Source organism: Emys orbicularis, chromosome 20, assembly GCF_028017835.1.
Source record: "Emys orbicularis isolate rEmyOrb1 chromosome 20, rEmyOrb1.hap1, whole genome shotgun sequence".
In the NCBI taxonomy this organism is placed as follows: domain Eukaryota; kingdom Metazoa; phylum Chordata; order Testudines; family Emydidae; genus Emys; species Emys orbicularis.
In genome coordinates, this window is record NC_088702.1 from 17,789,825 (window position 1) to 17,814,750 (window position 24,926).

Consider the following 24,926-nt stretch of genomic DNA (forward strand, 5'->3'; position numbering starts at 1 on the left):
CTGCCCTGCCTGTACCAGGAGATGACAGCACTGCCCGACATGGGGAGGGGAAACGCACTGTGATCGTCTGTTGGCAATGGGGGCCCAGTGTCCCCCGATTCAGCTCCATCTTCCACTTCCGCCCGGTCCCAGATGCCCCTAGGGGCATGTTCCATGAAAAGATCTGATCTGTTGGCGGGTATGTGGAGAGAAACTAAAAGTCAAGCCAGATGACAAAGATTTCCATCAGCTGGCCTGAGCCCACCCCGCTGCCACTAGTTCCTCTTCTAACAATAACAGAGTAGAGCAAAACCCCCATAGCTAGCTTAATAACAGAGAAATTGATAGATCTAAGGTGCTATCTGGCCCCCATTATGGTAGTATCCGAGCACCTCCCAATCTTTATCCTATTTATCCCCACAGTTCCTTGGTGAGGCAGGGCAGGGCTATGATCCCCATTGTACAGATGGGGAAAGTCAGGCATAGAGCGGCTAAGTGCTTGGGCGACAGCGTCAGACCAGAGATTAGAAGCCATGTCTTCCAAGTACCAGCTGAGCAGCCAAACCACCAAGCCATCCATCTTCATTGAGTGCCCCATTCCACGCCATAATCCCCCCAATAACAGAGCCCCCATTCTATCCCATCAATACCTCCAAAACTGAGTGATCCCATAATCACCCCAATAACTGCATGATGCCCCAAGCCACCACCCTATGTTGCTCCCCAAACCACAGCTATCTCCTTTCCACCCCAGTGCCCCAATGCCCCCAGCCAGGCATCCCAACAACAGGGGCTGGACTGGCCCTGCTTCACCTGTAGCTTCCGGCGGGCGGCCCTCGGGAGTGGAAGAGGCTCCGGCGGTTGTGTCTTGGACAAAACTAAGGATCGTCCGGGATGAGCCACTTTTTATGCCAGGGAAATGGGCTGTCCCCGTGAGTCAACATTATTGACGTATCTGGGGAGCTCCCCCACATATTGGCATCCAGGCAACTCCCTCCGCCCTCATGCTCCAGGAGGTTGCATCCGGGGGAGTTGCCAGTCTTTGTTCCCGCGTATGTCCTCTGCCGGGAATCCTGGCAGGAATTAGCCCTTGGAATGGCACCTTCTCCATTGCCAAAAGCAACTTCCTGAACCTCCACCTTCCTCGTCCTCGTCCTCTTCCTGGTGTAAGGGGACTGATGGCTCCTTACTAAAACTCAGTGGGGTTTTTGCTTGGCCAGCTCCCAGTACCAAAAGGAAGGGGACGGGTCGATGGGAAATCAGGACCCTGAGACTGACAGTCCCCAGGGGCAATGGGGAGAGGCCAATGCTCCAGGTCAGCAGGGCGGGCAGGCTAATGAGGGAGTCAAGAGGCCAGGAGGGTCCCATCCTCCCTGTGAGCTGGAATTGCCTGGGTCAGACAGACTGGGGCAGAGCTAAGGGGAGAGCAGGGGCCCAAGCTGAGCTGGGGAGCAGAGCCGTGCTGGCAGAGAAGCAGCCCAGGGAGCAAGTCAGTGCCGGGAGGAGAGATGCAGGAACCAGAGCCAGAGGGCCAGGAAAGCAGCCCAAGGGGCTGGCAGCAGAGCCGCCGCCGCCGCCGCCGTGCTGAGGCCGAGTTGAACTGAGGTATTGTGGATCTGGAGCTGGGGCTGGAGCCGTCCGGAGCCAGGTGCGGTGAGCAGCTGGGGAGAGCGAGAGGGACCTTGGGCAGCGGGCCCAGCGCAGGGAGACACCCCCAGCCAAGGGGCCTTGCAGGTCAGACTGGGAGGGGGATCGTAACCCTGACAGGTGGGGGCTGACACTGGGAAGAAGGGTCCTGCCACCTAAAGCCTGAGGGCATGTGGCCACCGCCAGAGCAAGTGTCCGACTGCGGCATCTGCACACCCAGGGCCTGGGCAGGGGCCTGGCACGTGTGAGGAACAGGCTGTGACCTTTCCATATGTAACCCCTTTGGGGTTTAGAGAGTATGGCCCTTTAAATCTTTTTCCTAAGGGGGGGGGGAGAGTAAGAAAAAAGGAGGGCAACTCCAGGGAGCAGCGCTGGAGCTCCAGGGAGAGGGAGAGGCAGCCTGCAGGCCCTGGAAAAGTGAAGCAGAGAGAACCTGCCTGAAGCCTGGGAAGGACAGGGCCCGATCGGGGACAGCCCAGGACAGGCGCCAGGAGGAGCACGGTGCCAGGGGGGAATCGCCCGAGAAGGACAGGCTGGAGCTGGACCCAGTATCACGGCTGCCCAGAGCTGCACGGGGCTGTGAGAACTGGGGCTAGTGACTCTGCATTGGGAACTAGGAGGGAGGCTGTAGCTAGTTAAGTGGGGAGGGGGTCGCTCTGTGTGGCTTTGCAGAGAGCGGCAGAGGAGGGCCCCGGAGGGGTTTGTTGGGGAAAGTTCACTGGTGCCGAAGACGACCAGGAGCACCCAAGACTCACCACTGGACTGGAACTTTGCTCAGGACTCCTGACCTCTGTGTGCAGACACATTGCTCAGTGTCTGCCCTTCCAGCCTGTGCTACCACTGGGCCCGTGGGGCCTCGGCTTGGATGCAACCCTGTCCTACTGCTCCCCCTATATTTCCCCTTGTTGCTTTTCTCCTCTCATCCCTCTGTAAATAAATATTTCCCTTGTTATATCCACTGTACTTTTCCTGTGGGTGGGTGTGTTCACTCTGGGGGGTTTGGAACTGGTGCCCCTGGGGTGAAAGGGATTTCTCCTGCTGCATTCCTGCGCACGCCTTCTCTTGGCCAGAGCTGCCTGCAAAGCAGACTCCATCTTGGCCACGAAGGCACTAAAGTTACACTTACATCCCAGAGATGCTGGTTGTGATGTCCCCATGCCACAGAGCGGGGTGACGGGTTTTCCTTTCACCTTCCCATTTTCCCCCTAATTTTTTTAATTTGTTGCTGTTTAATAAATTGCATTTGCTTTGAACTGTATGAAATGATCAGTGGGTCAGGGAAGCATCCAATGTGGATTGAGCACCCCGGAGTGGGTCACCCTAGCCCCTGCCCTACGTGACCACAGCAAGGTTGGGGGTCGAGCCCCCCAGGAATCCTGGGCCCAGCCTGGTTGGGGTTACGAGGACTCTGCCACACAGGAGAGTGGAAGGGGAGCCCTCGAGGTCAGGCAGGCCTCTGGGTAAAGGGAGTGGGAGCAAGGACTCAGATCCTTTTGTTAGCCCATTTCACCGGGGTCGTGTATAAGCCAGGAAAGTGCCCCACAATAGCAGGACCATTCCTCTGCTTACACTGGTATCCTGACCCGGCCTGACTCTGCGTGTTGATCTGGGCTTCTGCTCTCAAGTTTGGTGCCTGCCTCTGATCTCCTCGTAACCAGACCCTGCCTCCTCACACTCGACTCTGGGTTTGCCCTCGGGCCTACCTCGGACTCTGCCCCCCCGGTACGTGGCCCGGCCTGATTTCCCAGCTCCTGCTTTGACCACTAGGTCAGATTGCCCACGTCCTGATCCTGCAGGGGAGCGGAGCGGGCCATAAAAACAGCTGCTCAGTGGCATTGCAGCTGCCGAGTTGCAGGCCTGCCTCTGTCCAAATGCAAAAATGACCCTCTGACAGCTGCCGGCTGCGTGCTGGTTGGTGACGAGGAGCTTCCAATCATCGCTGTCCCACTCCTGTCGCCACAGGACTTGGACATGGACAGTGGCGGATTTCTGCACGGGCCAACATGGCCCATGCCCAGGGGCCCGGGCCAATTTGTGGCACCTGAAAATTCCCCCCTACCCCAGCTGCAGCCTGGAGGCTGGAGGAGCTCTCGCTCCCTGCTGTGGCCACAGGACACAAAGCTTCTCCAGTCTCAGGACTGCAGTGGTGTGTGCGTGTGGTGGAAATCAGCAAGAGGGGGGCGGGGCAGACATGGGAAAGGGGCAGAAGAGGGTGGGACCATGGGCGGGGCCATAGGCAGAAGGGGCGGAACCGCAGGCAGAAGAGGTGGGGTGAGGACAACTTTCTGGACCCGGGGCCCCCCACTTGCTCCAGCCCAAGGCCCCAGGAGACCTTAATCTGCATCTGGATATTGATGTGAGTATGGAAGACACCTGTGCGTGATTTCTTTGAATATGGAGACAGGGGCGACGGAAGCTCCCAAAAAGTTGGGGGGGGGGGAAAAGGCCACTGGCGCCTGAACCATGGCCCCACCGTGACACCACCCTTTCCTCTGAGCCCCAGCCCCCACACTACCTCTCCCCCTGAGCCGTCATCCTCGCACTGCTCCTTCCCCCTGAGGCCCCATCCTCACACCACCTCTTCTCCCCAAAACCCCGCCCCCCCACTCGCTCCTCTCCACCTCCTCCCCCCGTCACTCGCCCTTATGGCCAGTAAAAAATGGGAGGGCCATGACCCCTTGACCCCGCCTGTTCCAATGCCCCTGCGTGGAGATGCCATTGCACACCAGGATCCAGATGGTGCTTGGCAGGATGAGTGTCTTCATCCAAACGCCAGGAAAACAAGGTGATAGGAAATTGCTATCATGCTGTACCCTTCATCTGCCTCACAGACATTGAGAGAAAATGTCTCTTCGTCCACCTGCTCTGCCGTTGAGGAGTTATGGGAAACCCAAGCCCTCCAGCGCCTGAAATGGAGAAGGACCTTGTGGGAAGGATCCCAGCGTTACGAGACCCAGCCAAGACAACAGGAAATGGAGAAATGGGAAAGGAGGAAAGGACGCTGTGCAGCCTGACTCAATAATTCGGATCTGCCCCTTACACTGGGAACCATCTGCCCCAATGTGATGTGATCTGTGGATCCAAGATTGGTTTTATTGGCCACCTGCAGATCCACCAGCAGTAACTGGCTCCCATTTCATGGAAGACTATCGTGTCAGTTTTGCTGAATTGTTTAGCTGAAAAAATAAAACCTAAAAAAAATTCCCCAAAAATGACTTTTAGTTTAGAAATATCCTTTAACTTTTATTTTAAAAAAATTAAAATGTTTAAAAATATTCAACATCCAAACGAAATGTTTAGTTTCAGGTCAAGCAAAATGTTTTGGTTGACCCCAAATGATTTTTTTGTTCCAAAATTGCCAGTGAACCGAAAAATCCATTATCTGCCCAGTTCTCAGTGTCAATTTTGATATTTTTGATGGGAAAAAGCCGAAATGATCATCTTGTTTTGGTGATGTGAAAACGATTCTTTTCAATAAGGTTCTAATATTTTTTCTGACTTGTTCTAGGCCTTTATGTGACATTAAATATTAATTTTAATAATATATTTAATATTCTATATAGTCAATAGAATCAGAACTGTAGGGATGGAAGAGACCTCAAATGTCACCAAACTATTTCTACATCATGTACAGGCAGGATCCATCTATCTGCCCACCCAATCACCCCTCCACCCACTCATCCATCCATTTATCCGTCCACCCACCTACCCATCCCCCTGTATTCTGTGCTATCCATAAAATCATAGAAATGTAGGGATGGAAGGGACCTTGAAAGATCATCTAGTGAAGTCCATGCCCTGTGCTGAGGCAGCATTTGGTACATTTAGAATCATAGAATCATAGAATATCAGGGTTGGAAGGGACCTCAGGAGGTCATCTAGTCCAACCCCCTGCTCAAAGCAGGACCAATTCCCAACTAAATCATCCCAGCCAGGGCTTTGTCAAGCCGGGCCTTAAAAACCTCTAAGGAAGGAGATTCTACCACCTCCCTAGGTAATGCATTCCAGTGCTTCACCACCCTCCTAGTGAAATAGTGTTTCCTAATATCCAACCTAGACGTCCCCCACTGAAACTTGAGACCATTGCTCCTTGTTCTGTCATCTGCCACCACTGAGAACAGCCGAGCTCCATCCTCTTTGGAACCCCCCTTCAGGTTGAAAGCAGCTATCAAATCCCCCCTCATTCTTCTCTTCTGGAGACTAAACAATCCCAGTTCCCTCAGCCTCTCCTCATAAGTCATGTGCTCCAGACCCCTAACCATTTTTGTTGCCCTCCGCTGGACTCTTTCCAATTTTTCCACATCCTTCTTGTAGTGTGGGGCCCAAAACTGGACACTGTACTCCAGATGAGGCCTCACCAATGTCGAATAAAGGGGAACGATCACGTTCCTCGATCTGCTGGCAATGCCCCTACTTATAAAGCCCAAAATGCCGTTAGCCTTCTTGGCAACAAGAGCACACTGTTGACTCATATCCAGCTTCTCGTCCACTGTGACCCCTAGGTCCTTTTCTGCAGAACTGCTACCTAGCCATTCGGTCCCTAGTCTGTAGCAGTGCATAGGATTCTTCCGTCCTAAGTGCAGGACTCTGCACTTGTCCTTGTTGAACCTCATCAGGTTTTTTTTGGCCCAATCCTCTAATTTGTCTAGGTCCCTCTGTATCCGATCCCTACCCTCCAGTGTATCTACCACGCCTCCCAGTTTAGTGTCATCTGCAAACTTGCTGAGAGTGCAGTCCACACCATCCTCCAGATCATTAATAAAGATATTAAACAAAACTGGCCCCAGGACCGACCCTGGGGGCACTCCGCTTGAAACCGGCTGTCAACTAGACATGGAGCCATTGATCACTACCCGTTGAGCCCGACGATCTAGCCAGCTTTCTATCCACCTTACAGTCCATTCATCCTGCCCATACTTCTTTAACTTGGCGGCAAGAATACTGTGGGAGACCGTATCAAAAGCTTTGCTAAAGTGAAGGAATAACACATCCACTGCTTTCCCCTCATCCACAGAGCCAGTTATCTCCTCATAGAAGGCAATTAGGTTAGTCAGGCACGACTTCCCCTTGGTGAATCCATGCTGACTGTTCCTGATCACTTTCCTCTCCTCTAAGTGTTTCATAATTGATTCCTTGAGTACCCGCTCCATGATTTTTCCAGGGACTGAGGTGAGGCTGACTGGCCTGTAGTTCCCCGGATCCTCCTTCTTCCCTTTTTTAAAGATGGGCAATACATTAGCCTTTTTCCAGTCATCCGGGACCTCCCCCGATCGCCATGAGTTTTCAAAGATGATGTCCAATGGCTCTGCAATCACATCCGCCAACTCCTTTAGCACCCTCGGATGCAGGGCATCTGGCCCCATGGATTTGTGCTCATCCAGTTTTTCTAAATAGTCCCGAACCACTTCTTTCTCCACGGAGGGCTGGTCACCTCCTCCCCATAATGTGCTGCCCAGTGCAGCAATCTGGGAGCTGACCTTGTTTGTGAAGACAGAGGCAAAAAAAGCATTGAGTACATTAGCTTTTTCCACATCCTCGGTCACTAGGTTGCCTTCCTCATTCAGTAAGGGGCCCACACTTTCCTTGACTTTCTTCTTGTGGCTAACATACCTGAAGAAATCCTTCTTGTTACTCTTAACATCTCTTGCTAGCTGCAACTCCAAGTGCGATTTGGCCTTCCTGATTTCACTCCTGCATGCCTGAGCGATATTTTTATACTCCTCCCTGGTCATTTGTCCAATCTTCCACTTCTTGTAAGTTTCTTTTTTGCGTTTAAGGTCAGCAAGGATTTCACTGTCTAGCCAAGCTGGTCGCCTGCCATATTTACTATTCTTTCTACACATCGGGATGGTTTGTTCCTGCAACCGCAATAAGGATTCTTTAAAATACAGCCAGCTCTCCTGGACCCCTTTGCCCTTCATGGTGTCAAGTATCAGGGGGTAGCCGTGTTAGTCTGTATCTACAAAAACAACAAGGAGTTTGGTGGCACCTTAAAGACTAACAGATTTATTTGGGCATAAGCTTTCGTGGGTAAAAACCTCACTTCTTCAGATGCATAGAGTGAAAGTTACAGATGCAGGCATTATATACTGACACACGGAGAGCAGGGAGTTACTTCGCAAGTGGAGAACCAGTGTTGACAGGGCCAATTCAATCAGGGTGGATGTCGTCCACTCCCAATAATAGATGAGGAGGTGTCAATTCCAGGAGAGGAAAAGCTGCTTCTGTAATGAGCCAGCCACTCCCAGTCCCTATTCAAGCCCAGATTAATGGTGTTAAATTTGCAAATGAATTTTAGTTCTGCTGTTTCTCTTTGAAGTCTGTTTCTGAAGTTTTTTTGTTCAATGATAGTGACTTTTAAATCTGTAATAGAATGACCAGGGAGACTGAAGTGTTCACTTACTGGCTTATGTATGTTACCATTCCTGATGTCCGATTTGTGTCCATTTATTCTTTTGCGGAGGGACTGTCCGGTTTGGCCAATGTACATGGCAGAGGGGCATTGCTGGCACATGATGGCATATATAACATTAGTGGATGTGCAGGTGAATGAGCCCTTGATGGTGTGGCTGATGTGGTTGGGTCCTCTGATGGTGTCGCCAGAGTAGATATGGGGACAGAGTAGGCAACGAGGTTTGCTACAGGGATTGGTTCCTGGGTTGGTGTTTCTGTGGTGTGGTGTGTAGTTGCTGGTGAGTATTTGCTTCAGGTTGGGGGGTTGTCTGTAAGCGAGGACTGGCCTGCCTCCCAAGGTCTGTGAGAGTGAAGGATCATTTTCCAGGATAGGTTGTAGATCGTGGATAATGCGCTGGAGAGGTTTTAGCTGGGGGCTGTATGTGATGGCCAGTGGTGTTCTGTTATTGTCCTTGTTGGGCCTGTCCTGTAGTAGGTGATTTCTGGGTACCCGTCTTGCTCTGTCAATCTGTTTCCTCACTTCCCCAGGTGGGTATTGTAGTTTTATGAATGCTTGATAAAGATCTTGTAGGTGTTGGCTCTGTCTGAGGGGTTGGAGCAAATTCGGTTGTATCTTAGGGCTTGGCTGTAGACAATGGATCGTGTGATGTGTCTTGGATGGAAGCTGGAGGCATGTAGGTACGTATAGCGGTCAGTAGGTTTCCGGTATAGGGTGGCGTTTATGTGACCATCACTTATTTGCACTGTAGTGTCCAGGAAGTGGATCTCTTGTGTGGACTGGTCCAGGCTGAGGTTGATGGTGGGGTGGAAATTGTTGAAGTCCAGGTGGAATTCTTCAAGGGCCTCCTTTCCGTGGGTCCATGTGATGAAGATGTCACCAATGTAGCGCAAGTAGAGGAGGGGCACTAGGGGACGAGAGCTGAGGTAGCGTTGTTCTAAGTCAGCCATGGCGACACCATCAGAGGACCCAACCACATCAGCCACACCATCAAGGGCTCATTCACCTGCACATCCACTAATGTTATATATGCCATCATGTGCCAGCAATGCCCCTCTGCCATGTACATTGGCCAAACCGGACAGTCCCTCCGCAAAAGAATAAATGGACACAAATTGGACATCAGGAATGGTAACATACATAAGCCAGTAAGTGAACACTTCAGTCTCCCTGGTCATTCTATTACAGATTTAAAAGTCACTATCATTGAACAAAAAAACGTCAGAAACAGACTTCAAAGAGAAACAGCAGAACTAAAATTCATTTGCAAATGTAACACCATTAATCTGGGCTTGAATAGGGACTGGGGGTGGCTGGCTCATTACAGAAGCAGCTTTTCCTCTCCTGGAATTGACACCTCCTCATCTATTATTGGGAGTGGACTACATCCACCCTGATTGAATTGGCCCTGTCAACACTGGTTCTCCACTTGCGAAGTAACTCCCTGCTCTCCGTGTGTCAGTATATAATGCCTGCATCTGTAACTTTCACTCTATGCATCTGAAGAAGCGAGGTTTTTACCCACGAAAGCTTATGCCCAAATAAATCCGTTAGTCTTTAAGGTGCCATCAGACTCCTTGTTGTTTTTGCCCTTCATGTTATTCTCCCAGGGGATCCTGCCCATCTGGTCCCTGAGGGAGTCAAAGTCTGCTTTTCTGAAGTCCAGGGTCCGTATTCTGCTGCTCTCCTTTCTTCCTTGTGTCAGGATCCTGAACTCGACCATCTCATGGTCACTGCCTCCCAGGTTCCCATCCACTTTTGCTTCCCCTACTAATTCTTCCCTGTTTGTGAGCAGCAGGTCAAGAAAAGCTCTGCCCCTAGTTGGTTCCTCCAGCACTTGCACCAGGAAATTGTCCCCTACACTTTCCAAAAACTTCCTGGATTGTCTGTGCACTGCTGTATTGCTCTCCCAGCAGATATCAGGGTGATTAAAGTCTCCCATGAGAACCAGGGCCTGCGATCTAGTAACTTCTGTTAGTTGCTGGAAGAAAGCCTTGTCCACCTCATCCCCCTGGACTGGTGGTCTATAGCAGACTCCGACCACGACATCACCCTTGTTGCTCGCACTTCTCAACTTTATCCAGAGACTCTCAGGTTTTTCTGCAGTTTCATACCGGAGCTCTGAGCAGTCATACTCCTCTCTTACATACAATGCAACTCCCCCACCTTTTCTGCCCTGCCTGTCCTTCCTGAACAGTTTTAGACCATCCCTGATAGATGAATGTCTAACCTGTTCTTAAACACCTCCAACAATGAAGATTTCACCACCATCCCAGGGAACCTATTCCAGTGCTAAACTCTGCTTAGAGTGAAAAAGTTTTCCCCAGGATTTTAGATTTCATATTTTAATGTAATATCAAAGTCAAAACTCAATGACTCAAAATCACAATGTTGACATGAAACATTTGTTTTTGCTTTCCTGAAACGTTTTATTAAGGCAAAGTTACAATAGAACTTTAACATAGTACATTGCACGTTACTTATCCAGGATCAAATTAATGTTCAGAGAACCAGGCTAAAGATTCTGGTTTGTTCCCTGGGCCCTCTTCTGCTGAGTGTGCTAGAAAGTGCTAAATACCTGTCCTCTTTTGGGTGCTTCTCTTGTGTACATACTTGGCGTTAAAAGTTTTTAACATTATCACAGAATAATAGAATCGGAGGCTTAGAAGGGACCGCAAGGGGCATCCAGTCTAACCCCCTGCCAAGATGCAGGATTATAGAAATGACATGCTTTCATTATAGAAACGGAACATTTCAACGTGGACTGGGAGCCTTATTTTCTGAGCATAAACTGCCGCACCCTTTGTCAATCTCTCCTCTATCACAGCTTCCTCTCTAGGATCAGTCAGTGCTTTTTCCACCCCTTGTTGCTAGTATCTCTTACCCCCAAGAGTTCAAAATTGGCAAGTCCGGGCCCACTCAAAATTGTGAGATTGGCTTAAAAAAATCACAAGATGTGAAAAACCAAACCAAACCACTAGGGTTTGTTTGTTCACTGTTTTTAGAGCCTCTAAGGGTCGGTTTCCCCAAAGCCTAGGTCTAGAAAGTGATTTCTGCCAACAAAAGCTCAGATTCTCAGAGTCACATGACTCCAGGAGCTCAAGACTTTAAGAAACAAACAAACCCACCCTCATGAGACGTGCCATAAAATCCTGTGAGATTTGGGTCACTGAGTCTCACCACTGCCAAGCCTCACAGTTTTACGCTGAGTCTCGTGGGGATGTAAATGGCTACATGTAAATGCATCTATCTCGGACCAAAGAATGTTCGCCAGACTTGGAGGATGGGGGACCCTCTCCATAGAAGTAGTAACGCTCAGAAAGATTTTGGTGGTGGATAATCAGCTGAACATGAACTCCTGGGGCTTGTCTGCGCCACAGGCGCTGTAGCTATGTTCCTGTAGCACTGTATGACAAAGTTTGAACTCCATGAGACGTCAGACTTGGTGACTTCAGAGCAGTTATAGCCGCTTACGCCACCCGTACTAATGCAAGAGACCAGATCAAAGCCCTGTGCGCTATTTGTGGCATTTTAAAACCCGTCTCATAATTTTTAATCCAATCTCATGATTTTTAAACCCATCTCACAGTCGTCGGGCTGATCTCATGATTTTTACAGCAGTCTCGTGGCTTTCAAGCTAATCCCATGATTCTAAACCAAAACTCCTGATTTTTAAACTCAGCATCTCGATTTTTGAAGCAATCCTGTGGACTTCAGGCTGATTCATGACATTTAAGCCAATCTCATGATTTTTAAAGCAATCTCACAATCTTTAGGCTGATTCATGATTTTTAAACCAGTCCCACATTGTTAACCTAGTCTCAGGATTTTGTCAGGCCTGGCTCATAACCACTGGCTGCTTTAGGCTGGACCCACCGCAGTGCCCCCATCCTAGTCCCACGCAGATCAGCACCCCCAGGATGCCGCGGCGAGATGAGGAGAGGCGTGGCTGGGGCGTGTGTTTGGTGGGTTATTGTGGCAGGCGTGACGCGCTGTGAGCTCTCAGTCTGATCCGATGCACTTCCTCCCTATGGTGCTCCTCACCCACTGGGCAGCTTTGCAGACATTGGCGTAGACGCCGGGCCGTCCCGGCAGGGCACAAACGGACATCCCCCAGGAGACCACGCCCTGCAGCTGCCCGTTGCAGACCAGTGGGCCTCCTGAATCACCCTGCGGAGACAACGTGGAGCCATCAGTAAAACACAGCCATGCCCCCAGCGCCCACACACACACACACAGAGCAGGGCCCACCCCCTCCAGCAGGGGGTGGCAGGGACAAACCCACACACACCAGCACTCATACCCTCCAGCAGGGGGTGGCAGGGACACACACGGACACAGGAAGTGTTTAAAGAGCAGAAATGGTTTCAGGTGGTCTGAGCTTCCTACACCTGCGCTGGGGATCAGACAGGCCCAGGAGCTGGATGAAGCCCAGCCCTTAGGGCTTGGTGCGGCCGGAGGGCAGATCGGCTGCTCTTCCACGGGGCATGAAGGCTGGCTGTGGCCAGGGGCTGACTGACGACGGCCCCTCAGTAGCAGGCTGAGAAGCGTTTGCAGGTCGTAGGGGATAAAGAGTATTGAGCTGTGTGAGCTCCGACACCTGGCACCTACCCTGCTCTCCGGGATGCCCCCTTACCTGGCATGAGTCTATGCCACCCTGCTCCATGCCAGCACAGAACATGTTCTCCGTGATTATGCTCCCGTAACTGCCCTGGCACCTGTCCTGGCTGACGCTATAGACATCTGCACACCGCATGGTGTTTGGGAACAGCCCTGGGCAATGACAGAAAAACAGGAGTTCATGAGTAGGGAACAAGGTGCAAGAGAAGAAAACTTGGTGTAAGACCCTCAACTGGTGTAAACTGGCACAGATCCACTGACGCCAATGGAGCTACATCCGATTGACCCCCCTGGGATCTGGCCCCATTGACTCCAATGGAGCTACGGCCGAGTGACCCCAGCTGGGATCTGGCCCCACTGACTCCAATGGATCTATGGCCGATTGACCCCAGCTGGGATCTGGCCCCATTGACTCCAATGGAGCTACGGCCCATTGACCCCAGCTGGGATCTGGCCCCATTGACTCCAATGGAGCTACGGCCGAGTGACCCCAGCTGGGATCTGGCCCCACTGACTCCAATGGATCTATGGCCGATTGACCCCAGCTGGGATCTGGCCCCACTGACTCCAATGGAGCTACGGCCGAGTGACCCCAGCTGGGATCTGGCCCCACTGACTCCAATGGATCTATGGCCGATTGACCCTAGCTGGGATCTGGCCCCATTGACTCCAATGGAGCTACGGCCGATTGACCCCAGCTGGGATCTGGCCCCATTGACTCCAATGGAGCTACGGCCGATTGACCCCAGCTGGGATCTGGCCCCATTGACTCCAATGGAGCTACGGCCGATTGACCCCAGCTGGGATCTGGCCCCACTGACTCCAATGGATCTATGGCCGATTGACCCTAGCTGGGATCTGGCCGCATTCCTTTTCCAAAAAGGGAAATTTCTGATGAACAGAAAAGCCAGAAAAAAAATCCTCATTTCAGGTCAAACAAATCCTTTCATTTAAATCCAGTATTTTATGTGATATTATAATATTTCATTGTGATTTGAAGCACGTCTGTAACGTTTTTAAATTGTTTTGAAAACAAAAGGAAAGGAAATTTCAAAAGGAAACATTCTGAATAGAAAAAAAAATCAAGCCATTGTGTCCCAGTGTTTTCAAATGCAAAGTTTTGACTATTTTCAGAATATTTTTTTCTGAAATGAATGAAATCGCCCCGAATTTGTGGGACACTTTGGTGTTGTCAAAGCTGCGTTTTTCACTACAAATCATTTCTGTTGAAAAATTTCTCCAAGGAGAAGCCAAGAACCCTTGACAGCCTGTTAACGAGGTCTCCTTAAAGAGCTTCCACTCCCTCACCAAGCTGAGCCCAACCTCAACCCCTCCCTCTACACCCCAGCATGCCATACTTCGTGGGGAACTGATAGTGCCCCATCCTGACACGACGCATTGTGTTCCAGGAGAGGGACAACTGGTAGCCAGGTTGATTGTGTTCACGTAGCTGTTGAGTTGAGCTGGTGCATCCAACTCCAGAAGCATGAAGTCATTGTCATAACGGCGGAGGTTATACCCTGGATGCACAAAGAATTTGCGGATTCTTCGTATCTGTTCTGTGCCTTCCTTCGCCCGTAGATTATAATCCCCCAGATGCACCTGCAGGGAGCTGCATGAGAGAGGACAAAGGAAGAGATCAATGGGCGGCAATTCAAAGGTCGTATCTGGCAAGCAACTAGAATTGGGCCAATGATGGATTTTTCAATGTTGGGGTAGTCTCCGAGATCTCATCAACTTGGTTCACCAAGAACTCAGTTTCACTCCAATCTCATGTTTTTCTTGGCATACACTTAGACTCCTCAGAGCTGATCAGAGTCATGTGTAAGGGGTGGGTACAGGGCACTTACACTTGTATACGAAGAATACAAGTATTGGTTACTTTATATACAAATTTAACCCTATTCTGATGCATGCATCCTCCATTTTACATGAAATCATGCACTTTATGGTTGGTCCAGTTATTTTCAGGCCCACTTCCTGTACATATCATACTTTGTTCTCATGCCATATGTACACAGTATATTTTGTTAGTTTTCTCCCTGTCTGAATAGTCTCCTTCCACACATTTTTAGCCATTGCTGCTGACACTACTATTTCTTGCACCTGGTTTTACACAGCTGAAATGAACAATTTGGTAAAATCGTTCTGAATTTCTGGGACATTTTGATGTTATCAAAGCTGCAGTTTTCACCAAAGATCGTGAATTCCTTGTCCTTGGCTTTTGAGTGGGGTGACCAGTTGTTCCAATAATATCGAGATCGTCCCAATATAAAAGGTTTGTGCAACTCTACCTCCCTCCCTGAGCAAAAGTTTCCTGGTTTTTCACACTTGCTATCTGCTCATCCTACTTTTGGGACGCACTTAACATGGTTATTTTTATTTTTGCCTTGTCCTGGATTACTGCGGCTCGCTCATGCCAAGTTAAACCAACGTGCGGGAGCAGTGAGAACCACAAAGAGTAAATCTGGGTCAAAGAGTTTTGAATTTTCCAGTGAATCAAAAAGTCAGGGGAGAAAAGTTCATTTCGATCATCACGAGACATGGTTGAAAGAAAAAATCTCAAATTGAAAATCGAAACGTTTTGAAAATGTCGACATGAGATATTGCGATTTTTAAGGTATTATTTATACGTTTTAATTAGTTTTCCAAATACAACAAATATACCAGCTTCATCCTAACACACAAAGAGAGTTGGGAGAAAAGGAGGGGAGGGGAAGGATAGATCTATCTGCAGGATTTGCAGTAATTACAGAGATATAAAAAGACAGCCTGAATTGCTTTCAATTTTTTGGGCACTCCCCTTCTGTGGAATGCCAGGCGTTCATTCCAGCGTTTAAATTCTCATTGAGTATTTCCTGGAGCCCTCCACAGCCCCCCTCCATTCAGGGCTGTGGGCTTCAGCTGCAGTGTGGGGGTTGTGACACTCTGCACCCCATATTCATCATAGTGATATGATTATGACATGAGTATGACATAATTATGGTGCATCCTGTACAATCCGTCATGTGAGGTGTCAATGGAAAATGTCTGCTTTGCTTTGCTATGTATGATTATCCTGTTTGTAGGCATGCAACATTTTTGTATCTGGAGTTATGAATATTGACTATGTATCTGTATTTCAAACGTGCTTGCTCCTGGGGTAACACCCTCAAGGCAATTTGCTTCTAGTTTGGCCAGCACATTGTGAAGGAACTATTCAAGTTGAATGGCCCATCAAAGAATGCTTAACTCACATTGGACCATGGAAGAAGCCTATCCACACTTGATGGACTTTTCTGAGGACATTCTAGGGCGCATGGCCCCTGTTATGACTCAGGGAAGCATGGGTGTGAGCCCTGCCTGTGGATGTTGGTGGGAGGGCAAGCTTGGAGGGCAGCTTGTCACATCACAGTGTGAGAGGGAACCCAGATTGGTAAAACAGAGGACTCAGTGGTACCCCAGTTCCAGTTTGCACCGGGGGGGGGGGGGGTTGTCAGAGGGGGACTTGGGGCTTTAGCCCTGCAGGGTGCGCCAGGGTTCAGGGCTTCAGCCCCACGGGATGCACCAGGGCTCAGGGCTCCAGGCTTCAGCCACAGGGCCCCACAGACCCCGTGTAACCAGTAGGGGGCTGCAGACCCTCCGGTTGAGAACCAAGATCATCAGACTGGAGTCAAGGGAAAATATTTCCCGGAGGTGAAAGTAAGCCGGTCCAGTCCGGTCCGGCGAACCAGCAAGAGCCAGTATGCTGTGCCGGACCGGACCGGCTGGGGAGCCCAGAGCCCTTTAAATCCCGCCCGCAGCTCGGCACCCGGGCTGGGGCCAGGATTTAAAGGGCCTGGAGCTCCGTGGCGGCCAGAGCCCCGGGCCCTTTAATTTGCCCCTGAGCCCCGGGTTGATTTAAAGGCCCTGGGGCTCCCAGCCACAGCTGGTGCCCCAGGGCCTTTAAATCTTGAGAGGCCCCGCCTCTTCCGATTGAGGCCCCGCCTCTTCCGGATGAGGCCACGCCCCTCAGGACTCCGGCAGTACCGGTAAGTCCTGTAAGTTACTTTCACCCCTGGCTCCGCTCCATTCCATCCAGCTCCTAGAGCACCCGCACATGAGCCACCCGTGGGATGCTACAAGGGGTAACGCTGGTGAGCCTGGGGGCGAGTTTCCCTCTGCACACGCCGCTGCGGAGAGCGATGCTGGCGTGCTGCGTCCTGTGTGGGGTGGGCACTTCTGTACAAGGATGCTGGAAAACTGCAGAGGCTGCAGAAAAGAGCCACAACAATGATTTGAAGGCTGGAAAAAAATGGAGGAGGATGGGGCTGGGATTTAGAAGGTGCAGAGGGAGACCTGGGTATGGATGGGGGACACCAAGGGAGAAGATAAGGACTGGGGAAGTGGGTTACTCCCATGCATCTCCCTCTCTCCCTCCACCCCCGCACTGACTTACCCGATCCCTGAGCGGCAGTGCGCAGCAGTTAGCACCCACTTGCGGTCTATCAGGCTCCCGCCACAGTAGATGCGGCCGTTCCTCAGGAGGGCCACCTGGTAGGGCCGGGAGCCAATGCGGCAGTCTCTCCCCCCAACGATCCGTTCTCCGTCTGAGTCTGCGTCTGCAATGGAGAGTGGCAAACAGCAGCTGGGAGCAGGGCAGGGGGTGGGGCGGGCAGCAGCCATGTCCATATGGATTGGCCCATGGCAGGATGACCATGAGCTGCCACTCGCACGCGGTCATGCCAAAGCCCAAGGCGATCCGAGGTTGTACCCGGCAAGGTATTTGCAGTAGTGATAGGGTTGTATTCATAGGCAACACGTAGGGGAGCATGCAGGGTCAAGTGCCCCTCCCCCAGATTTCTGCTTGGCCTGCCAGGAGGGAGGGAGGCTCTGTCCTTCCCCGATGCACCTGCCCCCGGCATGCTCAGCCCCCCTCCCAGGTGGGGAGCGGAAGGGGCAGGACCAGCCATGGCTTGTGCCAGCTGCTCCGGGTCGCTGCTCTGTGCAGCGCGTCGGCTGCCTGAGAGAGAGTCCGGCAGAGGAGGTGGTTGCTTCCACTCCCCACCTGGGCCTGGCTGTCGGGGACAGAGGCTGAGTGAGCGGAGCCCCCTCTTCCCCCGGCACATTTCTGGCTTGCTCGGCCCCTGTCCCCGGCAGCCTGGTCCAGGCAGGGAGAGGAAGCCACCACCTCCTCAGCCAGCCACCACACTGCACAGAGCAGAGACCCTGAGCAGCCACCTTCAGCCGCGTGAGAAGCGGCTCTGTCCTGCTCCCGGTCCAGACTCCGGGCTCGGCTGCCAGGGACAGGGGCCAAATGTGCCCCCAATATTTCCCATGAAACAAATTCTGGGGGAAAAAAAACCCATTTCAGGTTGATCAGAACCTTTTGGTTTTGACAAAATCATCGTGTCATAGATATATGGGACTGGAAGGGATCTCCAGAGGTCGTCGAGTCCAGCCCCCTGAGGCAGAACCCCCCAAAATACCTAGACCATCCCTGACAGGTGTTTGCCCAACCTGGTCTTAAAAACTTCCAGTGATGGGGATTCCTTGGAAGCCGATTCCAGAGCTTAACTATCCTGAGAGTTAGGAAGTTTTTCCTAATATCTACTGTGACAGACCCAGACCAGTGGGGTACAGGAGTCTGGTAGAGGGCAAATATACTGGTCACTGGATGAGTAGTTTTCTGTTCCCTGAGTGACCAGAGAAGGGGCTGCACTAGAGTAATCAGGAACCTGCTAGAACCAGTTAAGGCAGGCAGGCTAATTAGGACACCTGGAGTCAATTAAGAAGCTGCTAGAATCAATTAAGGCAGGCTAATCAAGGCACCTGGGTTTTAAAAGGAGCTCACTTCAGTTTGTGGTGCGAGTGTGAGGAGCTGGGAGCAAGAGGCGCAAGGAGCTGAGAGGGTGTGCTGCTGGAGGACTGAGGAGCACAAGCGTTATCAGACACCAGGAGGAAGGTCCTGTGGTGAGAATAAGGAAGGTGTTTGGAGGAGGCCATGGGGAAGTAGCCCAGGGAGTTGTAGCTGTCATGCAGCTGTTACAGGAGGCACTATAGACAGCTGCAGTCCACAGGGCCCTGGGCTGGAACCCGGAGTAGAGGGCGGGCTTGGGTTCCCCCCAAACCTCCCAATTGACCTGGACTGTGGGTTCTTCCAGAGGGGAAGGTCTCTGGGCTGTTCCCCAACCCACATGGTGAATCTCTGCGGCAAGAAAATCCACCAATAAGCGCAGGACCCACCAAGATAAAGGAGGAACTTTGTCACACTACCCTAAATCTGCCTTGCTGCAGATTAAGCCCATTGCTTCTTGTCCTACCTTCAGTGGACATGGAAAGCAATTGATCACCGGCCTCTTTATAACAGCCCTTCACATGTGTGAAGACTGTTCTTAGGTCTGACCTCAGTCTTCCTTTCTCAGGACTAAACATGCCCAGTTATTTTAACCTTTCCTTGCAGGTCAGGTTTTCTAAACCTTTGATCATCATTGCTGCTCTCCTCTGGACTCTCTCCAATTTGTCCACATCTTTACTAAAGTGTGGTTGCCCAGAAGTGGACACATTTCTCCAACTGGGGCCTCACCAGTGCTGAGTAGAGCGGAACAATTACTTCCCATGTCTTTCATATGGCACTCCTGTTAATGCATCCCAGAATGCCCAGAATGATATTGGGCTTTTTCGTAGCTGCATCACACTGCTGACTCATATTCCATTTGTGATCCACTATCACCCGCAGATCCTTTTCAGTAGTGCTGCCACCTAGCCAGTTATTCCCCGTTTTGTAGTTGCGCATTTGATTTTTCCTTCTGAAGTGAAGTACTTTGCAGTTGTCTTTACAGAATTTCATATGAATTTCAGACCAATTCTCCAATATGTCAAGGTCGTTTTGAAATCTAATCCTGTCCTCCAAAGTGCTTGCAACTCCTCCCGGCTTGGTATCACCCATAAATTTATCAGCGTACTCTCCACTCCATTATCCAAATCATTAATGAAAATATTGATTAGTACCGGATCCAGGACTGAGCCCTGTAGGACATGGCTAGATACACCCACCCAGTTTGACAGTGAACCATTGATAACTACTCTTTGAGTACGGGTCTTTCAACCAGTTGTGCACCCACCTTCTAGTAATTTTACCTAGACCACCTTTTCCTAGTTTGCTTATGAGAATGTCATGGGGGACTGTGTCAAAAGCCCTTCTAAAATAAAGATATAGCTCATCCACTACTTTTTCGCATCTAATAGGCCAGTAACCCTGTCAAAGAAGGAAATTAGGTTGGTTGGGCACAATTCGTTCTTGACAAATCCATGCTAGCTATTCCTTATAGCCCTATTGTCCTCCAGGGGCTTACAAATTGATTGTTTAATAATTTGTTGCAATATCTTTTCAGGTATCAAAGTTAGGCTGCCTGGTCTGGAATTCCCCGGGTCCTCTTTGTTCCCCTTTTTAAAGATAGGTACTATGTTTGCCCTTCTCCAGTCTCCTGGGACCACACCTGAGGAGTGCTCAAAGATCATTGCTAATCATTCTGAGATTGCTTCAGCTAATTCCTTAAGGATCCTAGGATGAATTTCATCAGGTCCTGCAGACTTGAATACACCTAACTTAGCTAAATATTCTTTAACCTGTTCTTTCCTTGTTTTGGCTTGAGTTCATTCCTCCTGATTGATAATATTAATTGTGTTGAGTATCTCGTCTCCATTAACCTTTTTAGTGAAGACTGAAGCAAAATAGGCATTAAACAGCTCAGTTTTCTTGATGTCATGAGTTATTAGCTCTCCTTCCCTGCTAAGTAGAGGACCTCCACTTTCCTTCGTCTTTCTCTTGCTCCCAATGTATTTAAAGAATCTCTTCTTATTGCTTTTTATATCCCTTGCTAACTCATTTTGTGCCTTAGATATGCTGATTTTTTCCCTACATACTTGTGCTATTCTTTTGTTCTCCTCCTTAGCAATTTGTCGATATTTCCAATTTTTTGTAGAACTCCTTTCTGATTTTCAGGTCATTACATTGCCCCTTCCTATGCTTCCTATCTTTCCTGCTCATTGGGATAGTTTTGAAATTGTGCTTATAATATTGTCTCCTTGCAAACTCTCCTGAACTCCTTTTTCCCTTAGATTTTCTTCCCATGGGATCTTACCTACCAGTTCACTGAGCTTGTTAAAGTCCATTCTCCTTATTCTGCTGCCCTCACTCCTTCCTTTCTTTAGTGTCATGAAATTTATCTTTTTCTGATGTCTTCTCCCCAAACTACCTTCCACCTCAAGAGTTGCTACCAATTTCTCCTAGTTGATGAGGAACCAGTCTAACATGCTCAGAACATTTGTGGATTGGGAGTCTATAACATATACTCACCATTGGCTTAGATTTGCTCGTTCCTTGGGCAATTTCCCATGCCTATGTGTCCTTCATGAATGAAATTTAAGATCCTGTTTTTTCCCCCTGAGGATAAATGGAAGCTTAACATGCTTCCCTTTGAGGAGAACATTATCCACCACTGCAGGCTTATACGGCATAATGTTTAGGCATGAAATGTGTTTTCCATCCAGAATGTAGAGCATGCATCATGGACTCCAGTATCTCTGCAGTTGCACTTGATCACATGTCCCACATGCGAGATGACACACCATCTGAGTAGGTTGATGTGGAAGTCAACCTTGGAGTTGGTTTCTGGAGCCTGGCCTTGACGGGTCTCGGTTAGATCTTGGAAAAAGCATCATCCCACAATGATTTGACTTCCTGATGCGAATTCAATGGCGGAGTCATAATTCTGAAGCATGAGCGCTGGGATCTGAGATGGCACTCAGCTTTGAAATAGATTATTTCGATTGTGAATGATCCATAGACACAGCTGGGAGAAGCTTCAAGACGAAGTCAGATTTCTCAGACTTTCCTTCTGAAGTGGTGTGTGTTTGGAGACTGCGTTTGTGAAGACTCTGGATGCTAATGATACACTTCCCCAGCTGCAGTCTTTGCCCCTAGCCCATCTTGCAAATTTTGCACAAAAAGGCAGAATATTGTAGCTGAGATGCATAGGACAATAGTCTTTTCAGTTCTTCATATTCACCATCCATGGTCCACTTCCATTCCACATCCAGTAGCAGCATTATTATCCCATGTGTTGTGTTATCAGAGATGTCATCTATCGATTTTCCCCAAGAAAATTGGCATATCTAGTGCATGCCACACAAGCACAGGGTCCTTACCCAATAGCTACACCAGAGGATAGAAGCTTAGAGGTACAGCCAGTTGGAAAATTTCCAATTGAACAGCTTTTTCATCAGAAAATGCCATGTTGTCGAAATAGAGACCTTTCACAAGGAACATGCCAATGTCAACGAAATTTTGTTTGGAAAGAAATTGACATGATCAGAAGGGAACATTTCAATTTTCATTTTGAAATGACAATTTGTTTTGCTATTTTACAACCTTATTTAATTGATTTAAATTCTTTACAAATTAAAAATTGGAACTAAACACCTCAGTTGTATCAACATTAAACATTTTCATTGATCAGAAGTATTTTTTTTTTTTTAAATTTCATTTGAAAATGTCAAAATTTGTTGATGTGGTTCTGATTTGGAATGAAAACAAATTTCAAAATCACAGAATGTCTCGCAGAAGATTCTAGTTCCTGCCCAGATGCATGCACAAATCTACAGGTGCATGGAGCCGGATCCTTTCATTTAGAGAGGAAAGGCTCGTGGTTTTACACTTTGGGTCCTGGATCTTATCCCTGCAGACGAGCTAGCCAGGGGCATCATTAACATGGATGGATAGAAACTGTTTTAATGGACAATCAGGGTTTCAACAAAACAGAGCTTTTCAATTCCTGTGGAAATTTTTGATTTTTTTTATTTGGAAATATTGCTGGCATGCTTCTGCGATGCTGCAATTGGGTGCCCCATTTTCCTCTATAAACCATGCATCACAGAAGGACTACATCTCCCATGATGCATCACAGCCAGAGACTCCCATAATGCCATCACCTTCCCTCACCATGACTGGGAGATGAAGTCCGACCACAGAGGTTGGCCAATAGAGAAGGATGGGGGCTTCAAGCCCCCATACTACAACTCCCATGAGTTGGGTTTTTTTTTTTTGAAAAGTCCAATTTTTTGGGGTGTGGGGAGCAGAAATAATTTGGTTTTTGGATTGGACAGTCGCAGGCTAGCTGGTGTTCTCTGCTAATGATGTGTACAATTTGCTTGAGCTGAATATTTGGGTGGGCAGAATTTACATATAAAACCAACTTGCTCAGGTAGGGATGATAAACTATTGTAGGCGGTGTTGGTATCAACACCTAGAGTCAAGGTTACCTAACACTTTCCATGATCAAACACTGTTTTCAGTGGCTGAAAGCTTTGCCAAACTTTAACTCTTCAGGTTGAGATTTTCCACACTTGCTCTCTGAACGTGCTTTGGAAAGACCCAGTTCAGCCATTTCCAAGAATGAGGTTCGGGAATGATAGGTCATTTTTACAATGTTCAAACAATTCTCCAACCACTTTTTGAAGTGCTCTAGTGCCTTGGTAGCAGGGACTTGAAATTTTGCAAAGGAATAGCTCTGGGGTCAGGGAGGTGCCTTTTGCTGTTCTCATGAAAATTCCCCCAGACTTGGTTAAATTATAAATCTCTGGAAAGCACAATTTACATATGCTCAGGAGAGCAGGGGGTTGGTCAGTGACTGGCATTTCTAGGCTTTACTGCAATACAAATAATTAAAACTGTAAAACTTTTTTCTTCCCATCAGAAAATATCATTGTGTCAAAGTTGAAAATTTCTGTGAGAATGTGTTGATTGTGATGCAAATTCTTTAAAAAAAAGTTTAAAACAAAGCAGTCTCCTGTATGGACTGGGCTCCACAATCAAACTACATTTCCCACGATGCTCACAGCCAGAGACTCCCATAATCTATTAACTTCTCCTCACCAAGTGGTGCATGGTGCTTCATGGGACAGGCAATCTGGCCAGGCCACTGGACATTATCGGAAAAAACATTTTGATTTTTTTAAAATAATTTGTTGTTTACATGTTTTTCTTAACAGAATTAACATTATATTAGAAATTATGATCTATAAAAGTTATATATTTTGATATATGCTTTAAATTTAAAGGCATCGAAATCTCTGTGAAACAGATTTATTTTTTTTCCCAAAAAACATTTCATTTTTTGGGAAATTTCAAAATTCTTTCCTTCTGTGCTGATTCAGGACGCAAACAGATTGTGAAATCATGGCTTCCTGCCTACTCTACAAACAATAAAGTCTAATCAGAGATGAGGCCTGAACATATGAATTCCCTTTCGCAACCCATGGAATTGATAATGGGAGTGCCAGGAACTTCGCTCTTCATTAGCAGCAACCTGTCCTAAGCAACTTCTCTGAGACCATCCTGGAAGGCCCTGTGGTGAAACTGCAGAACCTTCTCACCCAACCCAACTTTGACTTCTTGCTTGACTCTTTTTCTTACCTGCGGCTGCCCCGACTACCAGCATCGCGATGATCAGCAGCTCCATGGCGGTTGTGGTGATGGATATGGTTGGTGGAGTCACTGGCTTTACTGCAGGGAAAGAGATCGAAAGGGAATCATTGGCCACGGGCGTCTTGAGGAGGACGGATGCCTCGCAGGGAAGGTGCACGCTTAGGATTCAGGAAAGCCAGGCTTGAGTTCCTGTTCTTCCACAGGCTCCCATGGGCAAGCGGTCTCTCTGCACCTCGGCTGCCCTGCCTGTACCAGGAGATGACAGCACTGCCCGACATGGGGAGGGGAAACGCACTGTGATTGTCTATTGGCAATGGGGGCCCACTGTCCCCCAACTCAGCTCCATCTTCCACTTCCGCCCGCTCCCAGTCGCCCCCAGGGGCATGTTCCATGAAAAGATCTGATCTGTTGGGAGAACTAAATCTCAAGCCAGATCACAAAAATTTCCATGAGCTGGACTGAGCTCACCCCTCTCCTACTAGTTCCCCTTCTAACGTGTTACTCCATTAACAGAGAGGGCGAAACCCTCGTAACCAGCTTAATAACAGAGAAATTAATAGATCTAAGGTGCTATCTGGCCCCCATTACGGCAGTATCCGAGCACCTCCCAAACTTTACCCTATTTATCCCCACAATTTGTTGGTGAGCAGGGCAGGGCTACTATCCCCATTGTACAGATGGCAAAACTGAGGCACAGATCCTACAGGCCAAGGTCCTACAGGGATGCAGTGACAGACCAGAGATTAGAAGCCATGTCTTCAGAGTATCAGCTGAGCGGTCGAACTGCCAAGCCATCCGTCTACATTGAGTGCCCCTTGCCAT

General features: G+C 49.1%; 1 protein-coding gene across 1 annotated transcript; it reads right to left on the minus strand.

Annotated features, from left to right (window-relative positions):
- Positions 1-12,040: 12,040 nt before the first annotated feature.
- LOC135892175 (trypsin-3-like) lies at positions 12,041-24,138 on the minus strand. The gene is made up of 5 exons (XM_065419887.1): positions 24,093-24,138; positions 17,076-17,238; positions 14,017-14,270; positions 12,675-12,811; positions 12,041-12,208 (listed from the first exon to the last, which is right to left on the minus strand). The coding sequence occupies exons 1-5, from the start codon at positions 24,136-24,138 to the stop codon at positions 12,041-12,043; spliced, it is 768 nt and encodes a 255-aa protein (XP_065275959.1).
- Positions 24,139-24,926: the final 788 nt, after the last annotated feature.